This window comes from Epargyreus clarus, unplaced genomic scaffold (assembly GCF_041222505.1).
Source record: "Epargyreus clarus isolate Ecla_fem2 unplaced genomic scaffold, WU_Ecla_fem_2.2 ptg000007l, whole genome shotgun sequence".
Lineage (NCBI taxonomy): Eukaryota > Metazoa > Arthropoda > Insecta > Lepidoptera > Hesperiidae > Epargyreus > Epargyreus clarus.
In genome coordinates, this window is record NW_027332215.1 from 10,721,522 (window position 1) to 10,749,148 (window position 27,627).

General features: G+C 35.1%; 1 protein-coding gene across 3 annotated transcripts in view; it reads right to left on the reverse strand.

Moving 5' to 3' along the window:
* The window catches only part of LOC140743372 (WD repeat-containing protein 47), a 69,062-nt gene that overhangs the window by 39,564 nt on the left and 1,871 nt on the right, over positions 1 to 27,627 (reverse strand). For 2 of the 3 annotated variants that reach the window (XM_073074563.1, XM_073074564.1), the window contains exons 2-4: positions 25,239 to 26,721; positions 24,969 to 25,067; positions 23,805 to 23,850 (exon numbers count right to left, since the gene is read on the reverse strand). In XM_073074563.1, coding sequence (XP_072930664.1) covers positions 23,805 to 23,850; positions 24,969 to 25,067; positions 25,239 to 26,698 — 1,605 coding nt within the window. In that variant the 5' untranslated portion in view covers positions 26,699 to 26,721. Of the gene's footprint in view, positions 1 to 9,451; positions 9,873 to 9,952; positions 10,381 to 23,804; positions 23,851 to 24,968; positions 25,068 to 25,238; positions 26,722 to 27,627 lie in introns of those variants that run through there. The other variant, XM_073074565.1, reaches the window with a different exon arrangement.

Genomic DNA, 27,627 nt, shown 5'->3' on the forward strand with positions numbered 1-27,627 from the left:
TCTACAACGTCAATTAATTACATTAAGATTTGTAGTTACATTCATTCAATTATCACATTTTCTAATACACTTTCTTGAGAACTTAACAGCCTCTTAATTGTGTTTTGTACAATTAATGTTAACATTTACGATCTCAGTAAATAATGGGTTTAATTTTATTATCGAGCCATAAAATCAAATTATACAGAATAATTAAATAGGTTTTACATATTACGATTTCACGAACAAATTAAAGAGTAAAGATCACCTCTCGATAACATGATTGAATGAATTTCAACGTCCATACGTATATGTATTATGATGGCATATATCGATACAAACGATAGGTTTCCGAAAGAACGTTTAAATCGTCACGGTCGCGTACAACTTTCGCTGTTTCTTATGCTCGAATAGTCATAAAAATGATATGTTAAAGAAAAAGCAAATGCTTCAGATTAAATAGGTAGGAACGGCCAACGCATACATTTATTAAAGGTAGAACAATGATGATAAATTATAAAAATATTGCGCATTGGCACCCACGCCCGCGTTCAAATAACGCTGGAAAATTCAAACATTTAATTAGTCTCCTTATACGTGACGTCTGGGTCCAAGGCTGTGCCATATATAGTTCATATAATAAACAAGTTTGTGTCAGAAGAAACTCATCATAAACTTAATATCGACCTACACGCAAGGAAAATGAATCGTTAATTGTGACCGCATCTGTGTATGTACTGAGTGACCACAAGAACGTGTAATTAATCACAATAGACTTAAGAGGCAAACAATACGCATCAATTTGTGATCAATTGGCCTAATTAATATCACCTTCAAGGCAACGACGGCGGAAAATGGAACGAATGTTCCGGCGATTACTGCAATCGAATCTCTAGCGGAAACGATTATCTAATTGTCGTTAAGGCTATTTATGTAACAAAGAGAAACCAACTCGGTTTTGTTAATTGTTTAGTTTATTTATAACATTAAGGCCGTTCTGGTGAAATATACCTAATAATGAAATGTTTATAATAAACACATTTTTTTATAGAATTTGAGATCCTTTACACAAATTTTAGAGAACGCTTTTCCTATTCTTTGCACGTATTATGCAAAAATAAATATATTTACCTCAAATTATATCTTCCTCTTACGATTCTTCATACTGATTTCGAAATCAAAAGTAGTAAAATCACTAAACTATTGATTAAATTGAAATTCAACATCCATTAACATTAATAAGTTATGGATGATAAAACTTTCAAGTCTAAATGCTAAGATAACTTTATGTAATACATAATATGTTAAGCGACAAGTGTGTATCGGACGGCGCACAGTGATGGTTCCGTAGTTAGAATGATAATTGATAATATTGCCTAAAAATATGATTATGTGTTTCAAGATAATAAATCTGATCAGACAGTGAAAAATAAATCTTCAGATGCAAAACTCAACATACCTCATATAAGGCCTAAAAAATCTTATATCCAAAATCTACACAATGTTTTCATATTTGCAAAGCCTTACATATATTTAGAAACTAATATACCTACTCCAATATATGAAAATGAACAAACAAAGGATTACCTAAAATGTTCGTTACGTATGTTAATTGACATCTATGAACATGTCATTGTTTTTTATTACCACGTTTTTATTAGCTTGGGTTGTATGTATGTATGTATGTATCTATGTAACGGAATCTTTGAACTCGATTTTTACCCACTTTGAACGGTCCGATTAATTCAAAATTTTGAATAATTATCAAGAACCGATGACAATACACGATTTTAATAATTTTATCCCAATTTCCTCATCAGGATCGTCAGGAATCAGGATTAACGTTTTCCTTGTGAGATTTTAGCGTGGTTTTTAGTTTTTAAACTATGTATAGTTATTTTCATTCATCGGACTGATTGTAAGCGGTAATGCTGAAAACCAAGCTCAATATTTTTGCAGGACTAAGACTTACTTTCCAGGCAAGGAAATAATTTAAACAGTTAAAGACTGGATGCCTGTGTATTAGTATGTTAAATAAATGTAAGGTTTCATAAATAAATACTTATGTTCAAGATAGCTTATATCTTGGCCATTGAGGCGTAAAATTAAGATTAAAATTTAAATATATAACAGAGTTAATAAACACACACGTATTTAGATTTTCAACTTAACTAAGTAGGTCCTAAGTTTTCACGACATTATTATTGAAGATCAGCTAAGTATTACTTAAACATAACGTTAAAACTATAATTTACTTAACGCGGTACTTTGTCAACGAATTAAGACGTCAAATCTGTGATTCAAAAGTTTCTTAAAAATTATAAAGACTTTATCACGAAATACATAAAGTTAGGATTTTATGTAACGGACTCTCATAATTTGGAGAAACTTTCAAAAATTACCCTTTAATATATGTAGATAGTTTAAATATCAATATTTTACATCATTCAATCTTAGACTTATATTGTCCAATAAATATGTTAAATGGGTTTTGGTAATTTGATTTCTGTGTTCAACAACGAAAATATATTATATAAAACTTAGTGTAAGCGGAAGTCATCTTCATGTGACTAGATGATTGAAAAGAATTGCGATAATATTGTCCCTGAGGACAATTACTGGCACGTCTATGCTATATAATGTTACCATATCCAATTTGTAACACTCAGTATTAATATTAATCTATACTAATATTATAAAGAGGATAACTTTGTTTGTTTATTTGATTGTAATGAATAGGCTCAAAAACTACTGGACCGATTTTAAAAATTCTTTCACCATTCGAAAGCTACATTATCCAGGAGTAACATAGGCTATATTTTATATGAAATACATATGATAAATAGATTTTGAGGCGGTACAAAGTTTGCCGGGTCAGCTAGAAATGTCATAAAATAATTGTAGGTACTTGCTTCATTTATGGAGAAAACATCGCGCCACTTATGTTTGCCTTATAACGGCAATGTTAAGAACTTATTTGTAGGATGAGGTGAGAGCTTTCTCTTACAGTTAATACATGAAGTTCCAACTTGGTCTTCAGTGTACTTGTGACCAATCTCAGGTACGACTTCAATCCTATCAGGACCATTCATCATCATCAACAACTCATTATCGTCCCACTGCTGGGCGCGGGCTCATAATGAGAAGGATTAGGCTATAGATCCTCCGCGCTGGCCAAGTGCTTATTGGTAGACTTCATATACCTTTGAGATGTATTATTTTTTATTTTTGGTTTACAGGTTTCCTCACGATGTTTTCCTTCGCCGTTTAAGCAAGTGATAATTAGTTTCTAATATGCACATAATTTTACAAAATTAGAGGTGCGTGCCTGGGATTTGAAGCTCGGACCCCTCGATCGAGAGGCCGAGTTTCTTGATGTTTATAGGGGGGCTGTAGCTACTTACCACTACCAACAATATGTTCAAATTATGCCCCCTTTGTTCCAGAAATTAGTATTACAAGATTATCAGAAAGAAGAACAAACAACAAAAATACATTTCCCGCTTCATATGTAAATACACGAAGTAAGTTCCGTACACTTGTAATGGATTAGATGCGTTCTATTGTTACGCTTTATTGAGACGCGAATATAGAAATGTTGTAACAAATCTACTAGTTCACGGCGGATTGTAACAGTTAATTATAATATTATATGCTAGTACATTTTTTTTCCTTTACACCACATACATATATGTGTCTTGATTTTATTTATAGAAAAAGTAAAACCAAAGATAGGTTTTACTCTCACTATCATAATAAATACAATGTTCTAAAGTTTATAATGAAAACAATTGTTGGGTACTTTACGGTACCAAAACGTTTTTCTTTGTTTTGGAAAATTACTGAACGATGAGGGATTCTTACGGAATAAAAAGGATTCCTTTTAACCCGAAAAAAACATTCGTCTTCTTTTTAACCCGAAGATTCTTTGGATTTTTCTGAAAAAGTAGGAATGCGTACTTAGCGTCATAGCTTTATTTCAAATGCTCGTTCATTCTTTTTATACAAAGATTATACAAAAATACATTTACCTATATCTTAATATAAATACCTAAAAGGTGTTAGCGTAATAATAATACCGCTACATGAAATACAATAGAATGTCGCGACAGGCCACGTAAAGGTTCCTTGTGTCATACCGAACCTCAGACATGAAGTCATTGTGACTCACACAAAAAAAAACACCCTACGTGGAATTCGAACGACGGTAAACATTGACAAAATTACAAACTGAATCACGCCTCAGTCTCTTGTCCGACCAATTGGATCTTATTGACCGATTAAATGACTCGGGGAACGGTCAAACTGGAGATTTATGAAACAGTCTGGTTTCAGGACAGAACGAATTTATCTCGTGTTACACAAGTTGTGACTAATGACACATTTCGCATTATTTATCGTCTGGAACAATACTACGATGGCAATATTAAATTGCTTTCGTAGCGTTATAGTCCCCGTTATGTACATTATTAGAATATCTATCTTTCGCTCTATGTAAGTTTTGGCAGATTTCAGATTAGAGTTTCTCAAGTATTACAGAAATTCTGTTCTACAAATATTATAATAGTTCAAGTTATATAATTAATATTATCTAATAATATGTGCTTTGATACATTATTACTTTCATTAAAACTAGCTTCTTTATTTTCGAGACGTCGGAATGTTATGCCTATTTCTTCATAAAAAATAAGCTTTAAATGTAATGATGGTCGTATGATTTTCGCGCTTTAACTTTTTTCGCGCTTTGCGGTTGTAAGCTTAAGCTGCGGCTTTTTAAACATTCCTTATTATGAAGTTAAGATCAAAAGATATGTCGTATATAACTTTATCCCCAATAACAGTCAACATTAGATGTAGGAATACTCCCTTTGTTTATATTTCATAATCATTGATAGTATTATGCCTCCACTTATTTAATAATTTAGAATATAGAATTTTGGATACTAAAACACTTGATATAAATCCGTATTTAGCAAGCAATCTATCCAATTTTTGCCTATCGAAGTAGCTACCTGCTAATTTTATATAAATTAATACATGCAAATCTTTTAAATTTTGCCCAACTTATATCAACTATTGTATGTGTAGAATAGTTGTTTGTGTGACCTACAAGATATATCTATTATGTTTCATACACCTACCATGTGTGGGACGTGAATTTCTTAAAACAGAAATGTTAAGCATATATTTTCCACCGTATATTTTATATATCCACTCAACGATATCTATTTCACAAAAAAGGTAATTTCAAAACAGTTTAAATCGATCCGTCTTCAACCCATTACTACCACATTACTGACATCGGATCTCCTCTCAGAATGGGAGGGATTGAGCCATATCGATAAGACTTCTCACACCCTTGAGAACTTTTTTGAGCTAGCGCGCGTGCTTCTTCTCGATATCTTCCTTCACCGTTTTAAGGAAATTATGACTACTTTCGAATACAAATATAATTTTGAAAAATCAGTGTTTTGTACGTGACATTTGAACCACGGAATCCTGGTATGATATTTTCTTGTATAAATTGATTGAATAGTTAAACAATAGTTATAAATAGATTGAATAATAAAATATTGTTATAAATAGATTGAATAATCGTGCTAAGCTGAGTAAGGAAGATGGAACAGAGTATATAAGTTGGTGAAGAAACACTAACCGCTCCTTTAAAAAACATAACGCCTCTGTGTCCGGTTTTCTCTTTGTTGCTCAATCTTCATTTATATGCGACAGGGAGTTACCACTACTTTAAATCCGTTATATTTACATCAAACTCAATTCGCAAACGATGGATTTATAAATAGGCTATACTGTTTTGACGACTCCAAAGTAAATTAAATATTTGGGGCGCATTCTATGAATATTTAAAAAAATAAACAAAATAGTCTAATAGGAGATACTTAAAACCGACACAGTAGTTACTTATATTTAAAGCGAGTTGAGAATAATCGGTAGATTCACGCTATGCTTATATACTTATACATTTAATTATATTAGTAAGTATTAAATACGATCAAGGGATTACATTAATTTAGAAAGATTCCATAAATCCAAACAATATACCTATTGTAACTAATTTATTTCCGTGACATATAATATCACAACAATATTGACGAGAGGTAGTCTAAAAGATGTTTTCGAGTTATACACCTTTAGTTATCACCAGCAAACGCTTGCAAAAGCGTGCCCGGGGTCGGCGTCCACAAAACCCAAGTCGGAAAACCGAATGAGACAAAATGTAAATATTGACATGATTTAGTCGTGACGGGTGCAAGTCGACGGCGTCATGTCCATTTATGGTCGTGTAGGTCGCGGCGGACGGTGCGCCGCGCGGACTGGCCACCGGCGGGCCATTTAGAGCGGCGGAGACATTCCATTTTGATCTTATCGAATTTCTATTTAAAAGAGCCCATTTGTGTTAACACTTGAACGTAAGTGCTAAACGCTGATGACAATATCGCGGGCGATCGTAATCGATAATGAACAATTCCATTACGAAATACGTTGTGGATGATAGTTGTGTAAGTCAATAGGCATGGATCAAGCACACAGTATCAGCTGTATTTGGAGCAAGATGGTCGAGTATTTACAAAAAAATAACGTTAAATTTTGCGATAAATGTCCCCCGAGTAATATACCTGGAGGGTATTGAAAGAAATACTAAAAAATATTGGACAGTACGTATATTTGGAGACATGCATCTTTCAATAGTAAAGTTAAAACAATATCGAATTTTTGACGCCAACCAAAGTAGTAGTATCGTACTACGATGCATCACCAATGTAAACGAGAAGACCGTAAAAGGTGGAGGAGAAAACATTATAATGGGAGACTGTTTATCCACATATAGTAATAGGGCCAGTCAGGAAAATAGAAGGCGACGTTATTTAAGAGAAAGTGCTTTCGCTAGTGCCGAATAAAGTTCACTTTTAGTTTCATGTACATATGATTTGTTAATGTAGACGAGCAAGCAGCCCACTACCTAGCTACCACTAGCTACCACTGAGGACTAAGTTTGAAAACTACGGATAAGTATGTCGGGATTAAGGAGCCTTATAATCAGACTATTGCAGCCCTATAGCACCGACATATACCTCATTAAAAATGTACGATCCCTTAAGCAGAAAATAGAGCCAGCTAGACAACTTAGGTCTATTAACTTTAGAAGGTTTTAAATATGCATAGGAAAGTTTTTCAACAAATCCTTCAATGGAGCACTTCAGCAATGGTTGAGATGTTGGATAATTTTAGCTTCTAAAGATAAAACCTGCACGCTTATATTGAGATTTTCTTCAAATTACGTACCTAATTTCATTGGATTCAAGTTTATAAGGTAATCTTCATTCCTTGTTTCCTAAATATTTTATTTACTACTTGGACAAAAAAACAATACTTAACCTTGAATTCTTTAAAAGCTCAACATAATCCCGGGTCTGCTTAAAATAGTTTTATTACGATAAGAGAACAGTAGAAGCTTTACTTATTATGTAGCGTATATGACGTATTAAAATTTCGTAACTTGGAAGATGTGTTAATATTCAGCACCCTTAGTATGAGTCTTTACGTTTTTACAAAAATGAATGTTTTAGTATTTTTTTACGTATTTCCTATATATTTCCAATCAGTTCTGATACAGTCCGCTAGGGGCGCTGATTGCAAATACATATATGGGCAAATACGTATAAAATACAAAAACAGTCATTTTTGGAAAAACTTAAAAACTTATGCTAAGGGTACAGGTTATTTTACATTACCTAACAGGTGTCAAAAAATGGTAAGTCAAAAAAATCACACGAACAAGTAAAACAACTTTGTTTTGTTATACCAACTAACGCCATCTCGTAGAATATTGAGGTATCAGCTGTCATAACATTACATTATAACATAACATAACGTCGTAATATCAACCACTATTTTCAAATAAATGTACCTTGCCGCAGAAAACTACTCTAAAATAAACTATTTCTCACAAATTCTTACATACCTATCTCTGTGATATAGATGGACATAGTACAAGACATAATGGAAACCGCAAACAGTTCTACGATTAAATTGATGAGTTTTTAATAACATTGTACATGCACTTTAAAACTCCCCACATAATAAAAATAAGAATGGTTTTATTCTTGTTGAAATATTATATACGTTTCATGATATTGTTATATAAATTAACTAGCTGACCCGGCAAACGTTGTGTTGCCATATAAATAAAAAAAAGTTAAGGGTTATCACTTAGGGGTATGAAAAAAAAAGTAGCCGATTCTCAAACCTACTGAATATGCATATAAAATTTGGCGAAAATCGGTAAAGCCGTTTCAGAGGATATTATATACGTAATTGATTTTAAAAGAAACCCGATGACGAGGTAACTTCTTACTAAATTATAAAACTATGTTAGTGTACGTCGTTACAGTAATTGCAACGAGTATATTTATTGCGGCACCCCACATTAGCCTATATTCTTACCTTACGAATGCAATAAGACTTGTTCCTAACAGTAGGTTAAATTATTCCCACCTCGCGTCTAAGTGTTCTATGACGAATCAAAATAAGGCAAAATCGATTATTTCACAATAAGATTTTCCTTTTTCACACTGTCTTTCTTATTTCGTCACAGTTCTAGGGCAATGGCCCGGTGACGCAACTGTTGCCTATTTAGTTTGAATTTTACGAGGGCAAATATCCATATTTATGAAAAATATATGGTTGCTAAGAAATTATATAGAATCGTATTTGGAAAGTCAAGCGAACAGTTATCTAAACCGCCATAGCAATATCAGATTATAAGGGAACATTTAATGGGCTATATACATTAAAAAGATTTACGAATTTGTATTTGGAAATAAATGTAAATACGTTTAGAGAACACCGACTTCATGCGTAGATTATATTTCTAGAGATATAAATCTGATTTATACCTGTAGCCGCAATAATTTAAGGTGTAATGCTGCTAAATAACTCCTAACAAAGTCGGGTCCGTCTTAAAACTTTCGCAACGTAATCGGTTAGTTTTTACCGACCAAATTGCATTAAAAGCAATTAAATATACAAGAATCGCGTGATGCGGTTGTATAAAAATGTTATCGTGCAACAAAAGAAGTTCAATACGTAAGCTTTCCAGCATTACATAGCTTTACGGTTGTTAACTTAATAAAAACTATAAATGTACGGTACATAATATGAGCAGTTTATGTTACAATATGAGCTTATATTGTGAAGTTTTGACCGCGACATGTTCGCTAAAAATGCACTCAGATAACAGAGAACTCTTTCGGTAAAGTGACTTGAGCAACCAAATGACTTCATCCACATTTATACGCAAATATATGGGGCATTAAATTTTAAATTTTATGTCAGCACTGAATTTTATTTGACATAAAAATATTCCAGACATAATGACATTCATTTATGCAATCAAATACAATAAAGTAAGGATTTTCTGGTAACAAAATGGATATTATTTAGCATAGTTTACCTTTGAGTGTCCACACGAAAATCTGTCTTCTTCTGCCAATTGAGAGATGGAATTATTTCGAGCAGCATCCCAAGTAACGTGCCAATTATCCAACGAATCCGTAGACGACTTTTTCGTATCGATTGAACTTTTTCTGGAGAGTGAATTAGTCGAACTGACGTAATCCCGTTTCATATCTCTAATACTGCTAGTTGTGAGTGAATCCCGTCTGTTATAATTGATAACATTAGGGCGGGAGAGATTCGGGAAGGAACCCATTGAGTGTCTTTTGGTGTTGTATCTATGCGTGGGACTCGGTGTATCCCTACGCGGAGGGGTTTGTGACGGGCTGTGGCGGTCGCGACGCAGGGTACTCGGGAACGTCGAAGGATGCTCCATTTCCCGCGCTGGAGACCTCGACATGCCCAGCGAATCCCGTCGCCTGTTTATCACATTAATTTGTTATTAAGGTATTAAAAGGTTTACATAATTAGTCCAGTGCTAAAGAAATTTTAAACGGACCTGATTATGAGTCCATTGGTTGGCGATACTGATTCCCTGTGATATCCCGGCGTGGATTCTCTACTGTGAAGATAAAGTGACGACCGATACGGAGTGCTGCAGCGTCCGTGCACATCACAATGCGGGTCGTGCTCTATGGTGCAGCTGACAAAAGGCGAATGTCGACCCCCTCCTTCAAGGGTTAGGTTGCCGAACATGGAATCCAGCTGACGCATCGCCTGGGCTTTTTTCACGGCAGTCATTCTCACTATTAATCAGCACTTTTCTCTCCGAAATACTTTTATGTCACAATTTAATAAACAACTGTTCACAAAATTTCGTCAATAGCAAACTCGTAAGCGAAAATTAAGAAATATGTATGTCCTCTAAGTATGCCGCGACGCGACTGGACTGTTCGGACGGCATTGTGCGCAGAACGCCTGCCGGTGACTCATAGCGGCATGCGCGCGCGCAACGAGACCACGATTATCAAGTGTCCTACAATTACACCGTAGTTGTATGTAAATGTTGGTGACATGGAGGTAAATAATTGTTGCGTGGTGCTAAGATCAAATCAATAATAAACAGGAGCCGTGTCGGACGTGGGCGTCAATTCAAGTTTAAATGAAGGCCGCGTTAGCTATATTGGAAAAACTGCAATTTAATTATACCCCTGCAAGGAATGCCATTAAAAACTAACGGCAATAAAATAATTTATTAATTTATATGACAAGCCCACGCCACCAACTTCGAGTCGTATATAGGCATAACATCGTGATCGTCAACTACACTCCCGATCTGTTAACATACATAACGTGGTTCAAATTAAAAGCTCGTATATGCGATGTAATTAACTCGATTAACTGATGTGGCTAATTGAGTTAACTCGATGATTTTACGGCTCCTTAAAAGGTACTGACTTCCCGATAAATTAGGCTAAACAGTTTAGAAGCGGCTATGTAGATAATTAGAAATAACAACCGTATGATTAAAGTGTCCTTCCTTCGAGTACTACGAGGACGAAAACATTTTCTATGTGGTATATTTCAGTATTTGTCCATTCTAATTTATACATTCTATATGCTCGGTCCAGATATACTTGTAGGTACAATGTGGAAGGTTAAAGGAAAGATATATACAAACTCATGGTAATTCATGCTTACGTGACCAGAGCATGAATTACCGTGTGACTAATTAAAAACAGATGACAGAATATAATTAAATTACAAGAGAAATGAAATAGAAATTTGGTAAAAGGGCATCATAGAACGTTAGCAAACTTTATATTATATTAAACGCCACATTTATGTACCTACCCTAATGTTATAAAGAGGAAAACTTTGGTTGTAATGAATAGGCTCAAAAACTACTGGACCGATTTTAAAAATTCTTTCACCATACATTATCCACAAGCAGCGTAGGCTATATTTTATATGAAATATATTTGATAAATAGATTTTGAGACGGTACAAAGTGCCGGGTCAGCTAGTTTTTTATAAGGTTTTACTAATTTTGTCACGATCATAATATTATTATTTTGTAAGCCAATTTTTGGCTGGGCTCAATGTTTTTAATAAACCGTATTTTAGTGATCTTGTCAAAAATGAACATCATCTTTATACGTTATCTTTATAACTAATTTAAGACGAGAATCGAATACTTATCAACCTCGTGAAATAACCATATCTTTCATGCCAATCTCTTAAATATGGCGAGCGAAGAATTACTGAAGTACTTTCTCACTCTGCACCAGTAGTCGAAAGTATATGAACATGTATATTGTCTGTTTTAACCTCTAGAGCCGTCGTAATCTTCTATTGTAAGCCTCGTCCGGAAGCTAAGTCACTCGGCGTTCTATTGTCGGTTATACGCTACGTGACAGAATTCGCAATTATGAAATCCGTAAACGAGCAAAAGTAACTGACATTGTTCATAGAATGGAGGAACCTTTTGGGAAAAAGGTACTCTAGTTGCTTCCAAGCTCGATAAAAAGACTGAATCAGGTACTGGTATGATCTTAAAAGACAATAACAACTAGATTCAGAGGAACAGAAGAACTACAACGGTGGAACCCATAAAACTGCACTACAAAATTTTTATGATCGGACAGACCTCTTTGATCGTACAAAAGTGACAATTATACATAATCTATTCAAAATAAGCAGTGCATAGCATGAAATAGTATTCAGCCTATTAGACATGGCTCGTGGCTACCAAGGAATCTTTTTCACTGCATCAATTATAATTATTTCCTTCTTTTAATTTGCTATTTCATGTCTACAATTACAGTTATTAGATTTCTAATCCACGACACACGAGACTTGCAGTTTTCATTCATGTCCGCTTTGTGGAATGAACAACATTTTAATTCTTCAACATTTTATTTGTTCAACAAGTATCCGGCTACGGTCTGAATGCTAACACGAAACGGTTGGGAGAAATTAACATCTTAAAATACCTATATATTCTATCCACGGCACGATAAGTGAAGACTAATACCAATGATCAAGGAAATAGGACATAACATAAACGTAATTTATTCACAAGTTTTACTCACTTTATTCTTATTTTCCTGCAAATATAGAAGATATTTATTAATCTTTATGTTACATTGAGTTGATTAGAGCATCATAGGACCGAGATTTGATACAGTACTACGTCACAATTTTTTGTGACAAGATTATATAATTTCGCTTGCGATCTTTCGTATAACGGGGACATACAATAGTAAAATCAAAACTTGAATATCACCGGATATTTTTTTAAATAGACAGTTTGCGGATACGAACATGTGCATAAATGCATGCATAAATCCGCACATGCGGATAAATGCATGTAAGTCCAAATTTATCATAGTAATATTGTGACAGAACAGTAGTTTTAATATCTTCTAACGGCCGGTCTCAATAACTTACTAACCTTTAACTAAAAGTTAAATTAGCTACCAAAAGTAGCTGATGACAGTTATTTGCGTTTCAATAACTCAAGATAGTTAGAAATTTTAACTTTTATTATTTATCTATCTTTGGGAGGGCTTTGCGCTACCATAGTTAGGTTGAGCCATACAAAAATGACATAAAGCGTTTCAATAACATTCTGACAGCTTACTTTAGTTAGTTTGAGATACCATCTTTAAATATTTTGCTATCTCAATATTTTGCTATCTCTCAAAATCGGGCGGTAATCGCCAGATAAAGCATTGTAAATAATGTTTTTTCCTACAATTATGGTGTTATTTTGTGATTAAAGTGATAATAATAAGTATGAGGCCGGTATATTTGATTGTGGTGCAAAACCAGAAGCTGTAGAACGCACGACCGAAGTCGAAGTCGACCTATGATTTTACTAAGTTGTGTTAAAAAGGGCTTATTATTAATTAGTTTTCATTTGCTATTACGGTGAAGGACAATAACGTGATGAAACACACAAGAGTTCTATAAAAATGTTCTGAAACGCGAGTGAAGTCTACCAATTCGCATTTGGCCAGCGCAGTGGAATTTGACCAATGAATTTGACCTAAAACTCGCTTACTTTGAAGAGATCCATGTCCAGCAGTGGGACATTAGCTTGACGTGGAATTATTAGTGTACATATAATAAAATATTGTCATAAGTAATAAGTTGTAAGTATTCAGTAATCAAGGAACACATTTTAATAACATGTAACTAACACATGTGGATATAGTACAAAAATATTACAAAACATGCATTTGTTATATAAAGTAAATAAAGAATATTCGATTATTTTCTTGTTTTTCTTGTTAAATATCCCAATTCCCAATTATATTTTATATTAAATAGGCGGCATCTGCTGTCAAACGACAAAGTGCGTTTTGTTATTTCAGGTTCGTAAATATTTTATTGGAATTATATCGTAATTTAGGAAATCTACCTTTTTATGTATAATTATGAATGAAGATTTAAAAAAGGCATAATAATACATAAGCTAACACCACTAAAGTGAAATTAATAATTTACTTGACGATATTAAACATAAATCAGTTTTGTTGAAATGCAAAAACGGAACGCTTCAGAGGGACAAATTTGCTTACCGAAGATAAGGAATCTATCTGACGTTAACTTTAGTTGGCGTCGTGAAAAATTTTTATTGAGACGACAGTAACTGATAGTTTGAATGTCACAGTAAAACTCTGGTAGCTAACCGAGTTTAACTGTTAGTAGATTATTGAGACCGGCCGTAAGAGTGCTACATAATACCTACCTAATAAATATTAATGCTATTAGGTTATTGTTTTGGAAAGGCCTAGCTATACCCACTTCGGAGTCCTCCGGAAAAAATTCAGGCCCGTTCAAAGAGATAAATACCTGTATATTTTTTCACAGATATTATAAAACCTAATATCCATCATAAGGTAAGGCGCGATAGCAATTACGCACAAAACGTTTACCAAATGAAAGATGGCGCCAATAAGCCGCTGCTGTTGGCGGAATAAAATAACAATGAAATATTGACAAATTACATATTGGAGTATTAATAGGCAGGTTTGTGCGTTAAAACTGGCGCCCACGGATACGTTAACAGTTACTCACAAGGTGAAATAAGCTAGCACTTTGTCTCACTGGCACATTTGTAAAAATCACCAATACGTATTAAACAAAGTAGGCACCTACGGTTTTCAATTATGTTTTTACATTTTTTAACGTCGTTGGAACCTATTATTACACGTCTGCTGGGCACCGTCTCCTCACAGAGTCACCATTTAGACCATCGCCTACGCGCTGGCTAGGTACAGATTGTTAGACTTCTCACACCTCATAATATATTTTCCAATACTTCTTTTTAAGAACTTTCAAATATGTGAATTTCTTCGCGATGCTTTCCTTCATCGTTAGACCAATTGAAAATTAATTTAAAAATCAAAGGTGTCTGGGTGCCGAACCTCGAACTCCCCTATTGAGAGGACAAGTTTCACTATACACAATAATTTAATCACTGTTGCTACTTAATATCATACGTTATTTATTATTAACAATTATTTAAAATTTAAGCGATTATTTTATGATTATTAGTAGCCGTTGGTTGTTACCGTTTTGAAAGGGGAGAGTATAAGCCTAAATAGACAGGCATGTTCAATTAAAATCTCCATTGACGAAATCAATAGCATACTAACAAAGACGACACAACAATAGAGCAAGATTATAATTGTCAGGCAGATTTCAGTTAGTAAACCTAATATAACAACGAAGCTAGTATAATACTTGTTGATAGCATAACGTTTGATATTATGACATGTAATATACTGATAGCTCCATAATGAGAATATGGTTTAAGATAAAATGTATTAAAGACGATTTTATCTTTTTACAGATTTAAAAAAATTATTGAAACTTTATTGTTTTCACAAATTATAAATTCGTAAACAGCTATAGTAAAGTCGCAGCAGATTACGTCTCCTTTGGACACCAAGGAAGTTTGATCCAAATCCTATCATAGCACTAAACAATAAGGATCGAAGTATTTCTGTATTATTGTGTATGACAACAACGTAACTCCCAACACTTTTCAAAGTAAAAAATAGTACAAAATTGTATAAGTCTTTAAATAAACAAACACGTTCATCATAATTGTACATACTTTTGAAAACTCCTAATAGAATTGGCATAAGGAGGATACACGACCACCGCAGATAATCTCAACGGTCGCACAAAACGGTAGCAGTAACGGAAATATGCGCGTTTAGCTACTCAAGCGGTTTATGGACGTAAAAAGTTCGTAACATAACAAAGTTTCACTCTAGCGCTGTTTACGCAAGGCAAATAAAAAGCGATGTTTTTAGTACCATACGAACTTTAATACGAATTACGCCCAGTACTTTAGACACCGCCTTTAGTATATAAAGTACTTGGGCAAGATGTACCTGCTACTGTCTCATTGATAGGCAGTTTCCTTATAATGAGAAGAGTCAAAGTTGCGTTCGCCATGTATATGTCGCCATTAATTATGCTGCCATTAACTACTACCTAATGCTAGAACAATTGGTGGTATTATTCTTAGTAGTGGTACCCGCGACAGTTAAAAATTGTTCTGCGACTTTTTAATACCTTATTTATCTACCTTTTTTTCTTAACGAGGGGAAAACTTTCAAAAGGTACCCGACGACGTGGAAGCCACGCCGGGTTATGTGGGATTTTTACGGCACTAAAACCCCCTGGTGGCCGTCCTCAACACTTGTTGGAGAACTCCGGTATCTCCGACGAAACGCAACTGGAGTCCTCCAAGCGCGATGCCCCGATCAGGTTCTGCCCTGGGGGAGGAGCGAAAGCGCAGTAGAAGGTGGTAGAACCCGCTGTGGTACATGGTAATACATATTTCTTCCTAATAACAGCAGTGTCAAACGTTGCTGTGTTCTGGTTTGAAGGATGTGGTAAGGGAGACATATTTATCTGAGGCATTCCACCTTAATCCTCAGAGTCCTCAGGTAGGACTCAAACAACAAATTAGACACCCGAACGGCAGCAACTTAAACAACTGTTCAGAGCAGTGGTATTATAAGGCAGGAATAAGTAGCAGAACTAAGTGTACCTCCGAAGTCGAACCACGAATGGTTCTACCATCTTTAACTGTAATAAAAATGCTATAAACCGAGATCCGCAGATGTCACATAACACCTGTAGATCCGTATCAATAAGTCAATATTGTAAAACTAAACCTAGGCAAGCAATAATGATCTAGACGCAATAATGTCATGTTAATCATAAGGTAAACATTTGGCATTCTAATGGAGGCGAGGTGACGCTGTTTAGTATTATGTATAACTACCAGATTAAATATACGCATTGAATATGAAATGACGTGTTATTTATGTATGTTTTATGTTTTAGTCGTTTTTTCGAAATCCTATTGGTTATTTGTTCCCACGTGATTGAAAACATATTAAATTAAATACGGTATGAACGCTATGATGTGACTTAAATCTTGTTATTTGTCTCTCACAGTAACATTGCATGAGATTTATTGTGTTTTATCACAACGCAGCTGCAAGTAACATCCTTATTTAGAAAAAGTCGCGAAACATCTCTGACACAATTTATATTATCACGAGTCACAATTATAATTATCACAGACGACACACCTGTTTTCCATATAAGTAAAGTACAAAACATTATTAAACTTAGAGTATAACACCGCTTTAACGATATCTGCGTAATGTCCACACCTATTTTTACCTAATAACAGCAGAGTTATGCGCTGCTGTGTTCCGTTTTGAAGGGTGTGGTAAGGGAGACGGACTTTTCCGAGGCGTTCCAGCTTACCCTGAGGGGTAGCGGCGCATCTGTGACCGACCTCAGGTAGGAATATCTAATCCTATCTGGGGTTGATTACAGATGTCCATGGGCGGCAGTAGCCACTTACCATCAGGTGGACTGCATGCTCGTCTGCTACTCTTATAAAATAATAAAAAAATGGACATTGGGAAACACATCTGCTTTTTTTGAAGTAAAAACTTCTTTAGCAGCGTTGTGCGTTTTTTTATGATGAATAAAAATTGTTAAACTCGTGTCAGGATCACGTGTCCTGATGGAAAATTCGTAAGACGACAAAGCTAACTGCAAAAGTCTAGATGCCATCCGGTGTCAGCATAGAAAAAATATGTCAATGGGTGTCAGTTTTATTTTTTATTTATTATATTTTATTATTCAGTTAGGTTTCGAAAAATTTCACTTCTGCTGACACTTCATCTTAATGCGGTACCACCTAATCCCGGAGTGAAACACTTGGATTTTTTTGTAAAATAAACATGGCGGCCATTACAACTACTTTTGCAAATTATTTTGTTTTATGTGTATAATAATAAATATGTTTATTTAATGCTTAAACCCAAAATAATAATGAGTTTACTAAATGCTAAAATTAATCGTCAGTTAAGTGACACCAGCGCCTACTTAAATAATACTAGTTATAATCATATTGTATTTTTCTAACAATACTATGTACTCGTAGCGTAGCAAACTACGCAACGCCCGATGGTGTATTGTCGTTTCGGTATAAACAAAAGTGAATAGCAAAAGAAAAGCAAGAAAATGCGTACCGCTCACCAGTACGTGTAAACGCGGTATAGTGCTGTGAAATAAGAGCGGTCAATTAGGGGATACTTAGTAACATGTGAAGAACGAAGTCTTGGTAAAATATACAGCGAAATATTATTCATTTATTAATTAGCCAAGCGCGAGTCGAACTCCGCCACGGAGGGTTCCGTACCATAAAATTTTCATATTTATCATAGTAGTATTTAATACGTATATGTTATAGTAGCCATATAAGATACATTGTAAAAAATTAACTGTCTACGTTTTACCGTTCAATAAACACCAATAACGGTTTCTTGTATGGCGACTCTCAATAATTTTCAAAATAACTCCGGAAAAAAATCAAATTTCTATCTATTACGGTTCACAATTTAAAGTCTTGTGAAAGACAGGCAGAGGGATAGACAGCAGAGGCTTATTACTTAATAGGGTTCCGTTTTTACTCTTTGAGTACGGAATCCTAAAAACGCTCAGCGATATGCAATAACAAACGACGCATCTTCTCCTTATAAAGCACAGATTTATAAGTACCTATATTAATGTGTTGTAAGAAATAAAATAGATGGTAACTAATGCATCGTGATATTTCATTTGTGTCTACCTACCACCCACAATCCACATATTATATTTAACTTTTATAGCGCGGGTCGTATATATTGTATTTACATACTGTATTTACTAACAACAATTCCGAAACGCACATACCAACAGATTGAAGGACCGCTGAAGGGTTAAAACCGTAGTGTATCCGTAATGAATATTTGAGGGTTAGCAATCGCACACATTGTGGAAAAGTCTAAAATAGTCGTGGCGGTGGCCTATGTAGATTGAAGTTGGAAAAGAAGATTACTAAGCAGCAAATGCTTCTCAAATAGTTCTATGCTTCGTAATAGAAGTCGCGTCATCCCATTGGAAGAAGATATTCAACCACATCGGAGATTTCAAAGGTTGTTTAAAAGTATACGGATGAGCCAAAAACTCATATGTATACCACTACTACGCATTGAAGCAGCGTAACAGGTATATGCTCAAGACCTATCCGACTTGTGAGAAGAAACCAGTGATCTGCAGGGGTTAAAAAAGGATTGCAAGCAATCACGGCTTCAGAAATCTTTAAAAAATTCAGTTTACTTATAAATAGGCACACAGTTATGCAAAGACATATATATTCTTTAATAATCAAAAAGATAAACAACATTGAGGTGTGAAATGTCTGGGTACGGCATAACATACCAAAACTGTGACATCAGTCGCCAGTCAAAATATCATTTTCATATACAATTCCAAATATATAGATCGATTTTGTCATTGAACGATTTGTACCATACAATAGGATGTAATTTGTGTAAACAAAATTAGTACATCTATTTGATTATACTGAAGTATGTTTAAAACAGATACGTTATATAAACCCGGTATACTTTTACACTCATTAATCTTTTTTTCTGTTTGCAAAGTCTATTACTGAAACAATGCCCATGTTGGTATAGGTGTTAACATTATCAGAATGTGGACTAGGTCCTACAAAAGCTATTATCGAAGTTTCAGGAAGGTTACGGCCATATGTCTAAAATTAAAAGGGACACCTGAAACAGTAGGTACTGGTGCCACCGTTAACTATTTACTGTTCTGTTGCTGGGAATGGGTGTTTTCTTAGTGAAAGAAGGTCCGAGTTTAGACCATATAACACATCGCTGGCCAAATCCGGATTACTACTTTACACATGTCAGAACTTTTTTAAAGAGCTCTCTATCAGGTAGCACTGATCACGATGCTATCGTTTGTCGTTGAAGAAGGTAGGTACTAATAATTTCTAATACGCCTGAGTTACACCCTAGGACCCCTCGATTAAGAGGTGGAGTTTCGACCACTAGTCTATCACTGCTTATCATGCCCATCACTCATCAGACACTTACGCTACCTTAAAGCTACTGAAAGTAATAGTACTTTATATTATACACTACTAGGTTCACCATAAAATATTTTTCAAAACGTTCAATTTTCTACACTCACAGCCCCAAACTAGGATTCCCTGAGTCGTAGGTGCCATGGACACACACATAGACAAATACACAATCACCCAGACCCAGAAACAGAAATCTAAATTCATCATTTAGATATCTGTCTGGCCGGGGATCGAACCCGGGACCCTTTGCGCGTCAAACCGGCACGGCGACCGCTCTGCCACGCGGGTCGTCAACCATTATAGTAGGTTTCAATCTGTCTTGCCAAAAGTTACCGTGTTACACACAAGATCTTATCCCCTACATCGCCTTAAACACGCGCCATAAAACGTGCCATAATAGTTGCGTGGGCAAGACGGTATATTTGAAGGTCGTAATAATTATGGAACAATAAATAGGACCACACGTTATCTAAAGTAATATGTGCAAATATGACCAAGTGGACGTGACATCCAGTTGTCAGTTGACAATAAAGAGAGGCGGCATCTTTGAACTACGTTATGAATCCTTAAGGCAATGTAATGTAATACTGTTATGATAGTTAATTGCTTGCAAAAGATGTGGGAGTAACATCCATACACCAGTCTTTGGAGGTCCACTGCCGGACACAGGGCTCCTTATTGATGCCACGCAGGCTAATCCTAGGCCTCATCAACGCTTACCATCAGGGGAGATCGAGGCCAAAAGCGAGACAGGCACGCGCATACAAAAAAATCCTTTGCCTGGTATATCTAGCAGTTGCCTGCTGTCAGTCGACACTCAACGAACTTTCTTCCCAGTCACTTATTAGTTCTTCGAATGATGCCCGCCCATTGCAACTTTTTCGAATCTTTATTCGAGATCCAGAGGGACTTTTTACGATTTACGATATTTCTAAACAACAGGAGAAGTGCTAAAACAATACAATAAAATTGGAATTTTAAAATCACGTGCCTTTCAAAATTTCGTATACATGTCCTTGACTAAACATATTTTGTCGCGTAGATACTATTCAGCCAGGAAATCAACAAAAATAAACTGAAAACATTTGTATTAACTACATTGAAAAAATATATAATAATGTATCCTAAGTCTACTTACTACATTTTGCTAAAATTTACTGCTCCAGAGGCAGAAGCTTCTTCAGTTATTTCTTTTTGTATCTCGTTGCAAATGAAATTCTGTTTTGTATGAGAATAGAATTATTTAAACCTAAATCGGTTTCCAATGGTCCAAATGGCCACTATGGACAAAATAACTGTTGAGGACGATATTATTACATTCAGTAGGCTATGGTGCTATGGTTTAAATGTCTACTGAATGTAATAATATTGAACACATTGAAACCATAGAACCATAGCAAAGAGTAGAATAGTTCAGATTACAAGAACTTATGATTAATTGTTACAACAATCAATTGTTGTCGAATGAACAATTGGAGAAAGATGCGGACAGAAGGTAACATTTAAATGTTATTTTTAATTTGAGAAGCCGCTTGATATTGACAAGCTGATTACTACGTTTATTAGATGGTAAAAGTGATGTTAATAGCAATATTATCCTTGTTACACTGAAGCTCATTATAATCTTTGTATTACGGAACAATGATACCCATAAATGCCTTAGTAATAAACGACATTACGCAATTGAAGTACTATCGAGTTAATAAATTGAATAAAGGACGTTTTAGTACTTATACCATACGGGTACTTCGATGAAATGTACGGCTCTTACTGCTATTTAATCCTTTAGAGGTTAAAATGTTACAAATGTATAAAAAAAGCATTTTTATTCAATATTAGCTGTTATGGGGTTGACTACACGCTGTCAAAATTCAAGTATCAACATTGAGCCCTTTAACAGACAATGGACAGAGGAGGCTTAGTGATACTTTGGTTACAAAACACATATACGTACCTACCTAATTTGGAACGGTACACACAAAGACCCAAAACAATGACTACCAATAACAGTGGAACTAATAAATACACAATTACCCCAGACATAGTGCGTGGGCGAGTTCTGATTATACACATCAATAATTATAATTAGCATACATCATATTTTGTTTTTTGCTAAAAACTATACGCTTTGTTATTGGAACCTCATAGACAAAGACGTCGAAGGTCATCGGTAGTCAATTAATTGTTTTTTCTATGACATGTTTTGACAACACATACATATATGAAACACTTTATTACGTCCTTAATACAATTATAAAAAAATAACTGGCAATAACTTTGAAATATTTTTACAAAATAAATACGTACGCGAGTAAAAACATAAAATATATGGATGATACATTTTTATTTGTAAAGAGTTGTCAATTGTTTTTGATAAAAGAGATAAAAGTTATCAATTGATTTGATCGGCTCCGTCAACGCAATACTGCCTCATTGCTGGGGGGGGTATGGGTTCCCTCTCAGATAGAGATTGTTTATTTGTTGATTGATCACACACTCTTGAGAACATGATTTATTATTTACCTATGATTTGGGTTCCGTGCCCAAAACGTACAAAATGAAATTCTATTACTAAGCCTCCTCTGTTTGTCCGTCTGTCACAAGGCTCTATCTCTGGAAATGTAATAGATGATTTTTTTTAAATAAATGGGGGTCCCAATATAAGAAACCGCTATTTCGGCGTTTTTAGCTTAATCTGTTGAACCGTAATAGGTAGGCAGTTAAAATTTTCACAATGCATTTACTATGGCTGCTGTGATAGTAAGAACTAAAAATTAAAACGAATGCAAATATGGTGGTACGGAACCATACATGAGCAAGTTCGACTCGCACTTGGCCAATTATTTCTGTAGTAATCCTAGGCGAGCAGGTGATCATGAATTTCTAATACACAGTTAACGTCGAAAATTTAGACATGCGTGCCTGGCATTCGAACATTGAACCACCGATTGTGGGACCGAGTTTTAACCAGTCGGCTACATAAACCAATAATATGATTTAAAGTTCTTGAGTGCCTTTTTGTGTTTGATCAAAAGCGATAAGATGATAAATAACCTGAGCTAAAATTCGAGATATAATTTGCTCTATTACTTACAAATTAGTTATAAATATTAAATGTTTTGCATGAACAATTTTCAAATTATTTCGCGAAATAGAATATATTGTTCTTCTCGAAAATTATTATTTTCTCGGTATCTGAAGACTTAATCTTATCCTGCCGTAATATTTCGTTGAAAAACTTTCTTCATGATCCTAGAGACTGGCTTATTTGATGATTTCTTTCTAAATTAAAAAAATAATGATATTGTTCCGATCGTATCAAATGAGATGACAAAAATTTTGCTTTGAGGCACCTTAATTTGTAATTTTCAGAACTAATGTCTTATTGCTGGGTACGGGTCTCCTCTCAGAGTGAGAGAGGTTTAGGCCATAGTCCAAGGTAGCCAAGTGCGAATTGATAAACTTCACATTCTACATTTAAAAACTTTTTTTGGAAATCTCAGACGTATAGGTTAACTGACGATGTTTTTATACGACTTTATCAAATGATCATTAACTTCTAATAATATAACTTTACAAATCGGATATACGTGCCCGGGCATCGAATCTTGGACCCTCTTATTGAGGCCGAATTTCAATGCCGAAACACTCTGAGTAGCACGCGGAGTCATTCTTAAAGACCTTTCAAATTGAAACTTGTACCGATTCGAAACCACCCTATTCCGTAATCAAAGAATCAAGATAGAAACCGCATCCACTACGTGTGACCAAATGTCGTTAAGATAGCAGCGAATTCATTCCGAGCGGACCGCGACGTAGCGGGCAGCAATCGGGAAACTCGTGATAAGTCACGATCACCACGCTCAGCGATGAGTGACCGATGGGAGCCGGTGTTTTTGTTATACAGAATGTTACTTACGTGTGTAGAGTCGGCCAACTCGATCGACTCGGTTATCTCGTTCTTTCTGGAATAAGGAAACAGTTGGAGATTAATTTCTGACTAATACAAGGTGATTGCAACGGCACCCGATAAGTACGCTTTACGCAGATGATGACGTAGACGATTACAAAGATGCAATCTTCGATTAATAAATACGAGGGAATTATAAAAATCAAATAAGCCACTAAAATAATACAAACAGATTTTTTTTTGGAAAGCTTTATGGATATTGAATTTGTACTATGGGCTAAAATTAGAATATCAAACTTTTATCAAAATATTAAAGGTTAAAGGTCTCTCAGAAGCCATAAGCGCGTACTTATTAGAATGAAGGTATAATGTTACGCCGGCAAAAATCTACTCGTATTTTCGTAAATCATTTCGAAAGACTCAACTTTCCGAAGCTTCATTTCACAGTGAACGATAAAGTTAATTCCCTCCACTCAATCAGATGCATGTGGTTTCGTACAGTTATAGAGTACTTTCGTATACATGCATCCGGAACAAATCGCATCGCATCGCATGGTAGAAAACACAGAATAAGCATAATATGATGCTTCAATTTACTATTGATAGGTATAAGTGCCCAACAATAGTTCTATTAAAGTTACAATAAAACCACACAATGAATAACATTCTAACGTACAGTGGGGAAAATAGCAGACACGGTTGAGTTAAGGCACTAATCTGTTTAAGAATAAGAAATGTTGCAGTTCCCCGAGCCGTTTACTTTTCAAATTAATGTAATGAAAAGAGAATACAAAAAGATTGCAAGTTTGAATGCGGTATGAAACGCTTTTAATAAAATAACAAGCCCGACTGTTACTGCGACCTGATTATTTTTTTCGCATTTCCAACGTTTATAAAACGATTTCTTTGTTTTAATATTATGTTTTTTATTTTGTAAAAAGAGAATTAATGTATAATTAACATGTTTGCATTCCTGGCGTACAAGACTAGTAAATAGAAACGAAAATATAATAATATAATTATCTACCGTCTTTTTAAAATCTTACAGTATCATTTTACATAGTATGCCTAGATTGGAAAGGATCGCTATAGCTAATGCTCATAAAATAATTTGCCGATTTGCTGGTTTACATAATGGAATATATTCGCAGAATACTTTCGCAGTATATTTACCTCATAAACTGTGATTGATTTTGTATCTTCTCAGAGAGCCCTTGAGGATACTTGACGGCAGTCAGAAAACCCGACGGAACGTCAGCAGTTTGTTCCATCCTGGAAATATATTAAAATAAACATTTAATAAAAGTAATGGAAAATATGTTTCGTGTACCTTAATACAATTATAAATATCCAAGGCAGTACAAAAACTTTATAAAACAAGAAATACGATAAACGAAAACAAGGTCGGCGAAATCTGCTTATCTACGTTTTTATCGGACTTACGTTTTCTGTGGCTTCAACTCGGATGAGCATAGATTGCGGAGATAATCATCGCATTCCCGTTGTTTCTGAATTTGATATTCCTTCAAAAGATCTCTTCTGAAGTCACCGTCCGAATTGGGCACCACCGGCGGCTCCGGTTGTTGTGGAGTGCGTTCAGCGAGCGACGACCGTTCCGTCGAAACGGCCGTAGTCGAGATCGAAGTTGACGCGGAGTAATCCTGGCCCCGATGTTCCGGTGTGGTTGCATTCGATGCGCCCACACTGCTGTCGTTTGTTTTTGTAGATGTCGTTATTTCTCCAATGGGTTTTAACTTTTCTTCAATCAATCCGTCGTTCAAGTCATGATAAAGGCTTTCATCGTTAATGTTATCGAAGAGTCTGTCAACTGAGGTATTCATTAGCTTGCTACCCTTTATTCCAGTAAGGTGAAAGCCAGCGAAGCATGAAGAGGAGGGTCCGTAGTCAATCGCAGAGAGAGCCATTACGGCCGGATGTCGTGGAGCACCGTCGGGAAGAGGTCGCAACGACCGCGTCATCGCGTCGGCAGCTGATCGAGGCCTTCTAAAGGGCATGGCCAAATGTGGGAATGTACGCGGCTTAATAGGCGTGACGAGCATATGTTCGGTCCACGACGTGTGCAATGATGGTCGTTCTAACTTTTCCACGTCTACATTCAACATACGCTGTTCAAACGGCACACTAAAGGTTTCAGCCGGAATGGATTGTAACCAAGATAGCAGACTTAGGTCAGATTCATCGAAACCGGAGCCATCCAACAGCCGCGAAAAATTAACTTCATTAGATTGTGCCTCTTTGGACCCTGTAGCCTTAGCTTGGCAGTAATTTACGCATGACTCGTATAAAATTCCTTTTATAAGTAATTGCATTAGGCGATCATTTTTAGCACATTTTGGCGCAGCCCCACTAGATTTCTTATCGCATGGTAAAAACTGTTCTACAAGCGGATAAACTTCTCGAAAACATTGAACACGAGCGTTGCTGGGGTTCCATTTCTTAAATTGTGCGTGGTCCGTTATACTAGGTAGAGTTAAAAGTAAACATAAGTTTGAGTATTCTTCCTTCGAGGGCGCCAACTTTTCCAAGTCGCTGAGTACCTTAACAACTTCATCGACGATATTTTCGACATTATTATAAGCTTTGATTTCGGATCTGATGCACAGAAGTTCTATATACTTGTGTCTTAGTATAGCGTAGTGAAATTTATCATTCTGGAAGCTCTTGAGAGCACTGAGGGGTTGAATGAACTCGAGAACGTCGTCCCACTGTCCATCGAGGATAAGTTGTCTGAGAAATAAGACGTCGTCCGCGAAATTGCCATTTATGACGCCGGTCTCCCGCTCCAACGACAGCTGCGTGATGTGCAGGTCGCGGTTGTGCATGAACTCGAGGGCCAGACGTACCACGTCATCTTCACGTAGATTCAGATGCGTAGACGGCATAGCTGCTCCTCCTCGTCCTGAACCTTTAACAAAAATACATTTACTTATTTTTCATATGATAGTTAGAACACAGGAATAAGTAAGAAAGACAAAACACATGGCAATACAGGTAATGATTATAGTATTTTTATATAGTAGTGATTATAGTAGTATATAATTTGATCAATTTTTGTGTGCAAAAGTTCGATTGTTGACCATTTTTCTATATCTAAATTGTCAAACTTCAAACTGTGGTTGATAAAAATTTGCTTAAGATTATCTATCGGGAGTAAGTCAAACAAAATAAAAATATGAAACTATTAGCACATTTGTTGCTAACAGTACTTGTTATTGCCACCCTTCAAATTTGAATACTGTAAAATTATATTCAATACAAAAAATGAGTAGTGCTGTTACTCATGCAACCTAATCATTACATTTAAAGATGAAGTCATCAACATATTTATATAACTCCATTACTGAACACGAAAGTGCAAAGTGGAGTAGGTAAGAATTTAAAATTGTATTAATATTCCATTCACAGAGAATGATATCAATTAATGAATTAATTAGAAAGTTTATTAAATCTGGGTCAAATGGGTATCCTAGCTCCATTCAACTAATCAAAAAAGGATATGGTACATCCCATATTCATTGAACCTAGTCATATTTTCAAAGATATTAAAATTATTTATTGATGATACATATAATCCTATTTCCTATTAGATTATTAGATAGATTAGATCACTGATATTATCTAATTCAAGTCAATCTTGTGAAACTATCTCATGTATATTCCAATCAAATATTATAATATAAATTAACAGAAATAAATTCAGATACTGAATATTAAAGAAGAATAACACACAACATAGTTAAAAAGAAAGTAGGAATGTTGTGAAATTTCATAATCTGATATTCATTCATAATATTATAAATATTATGTAAAA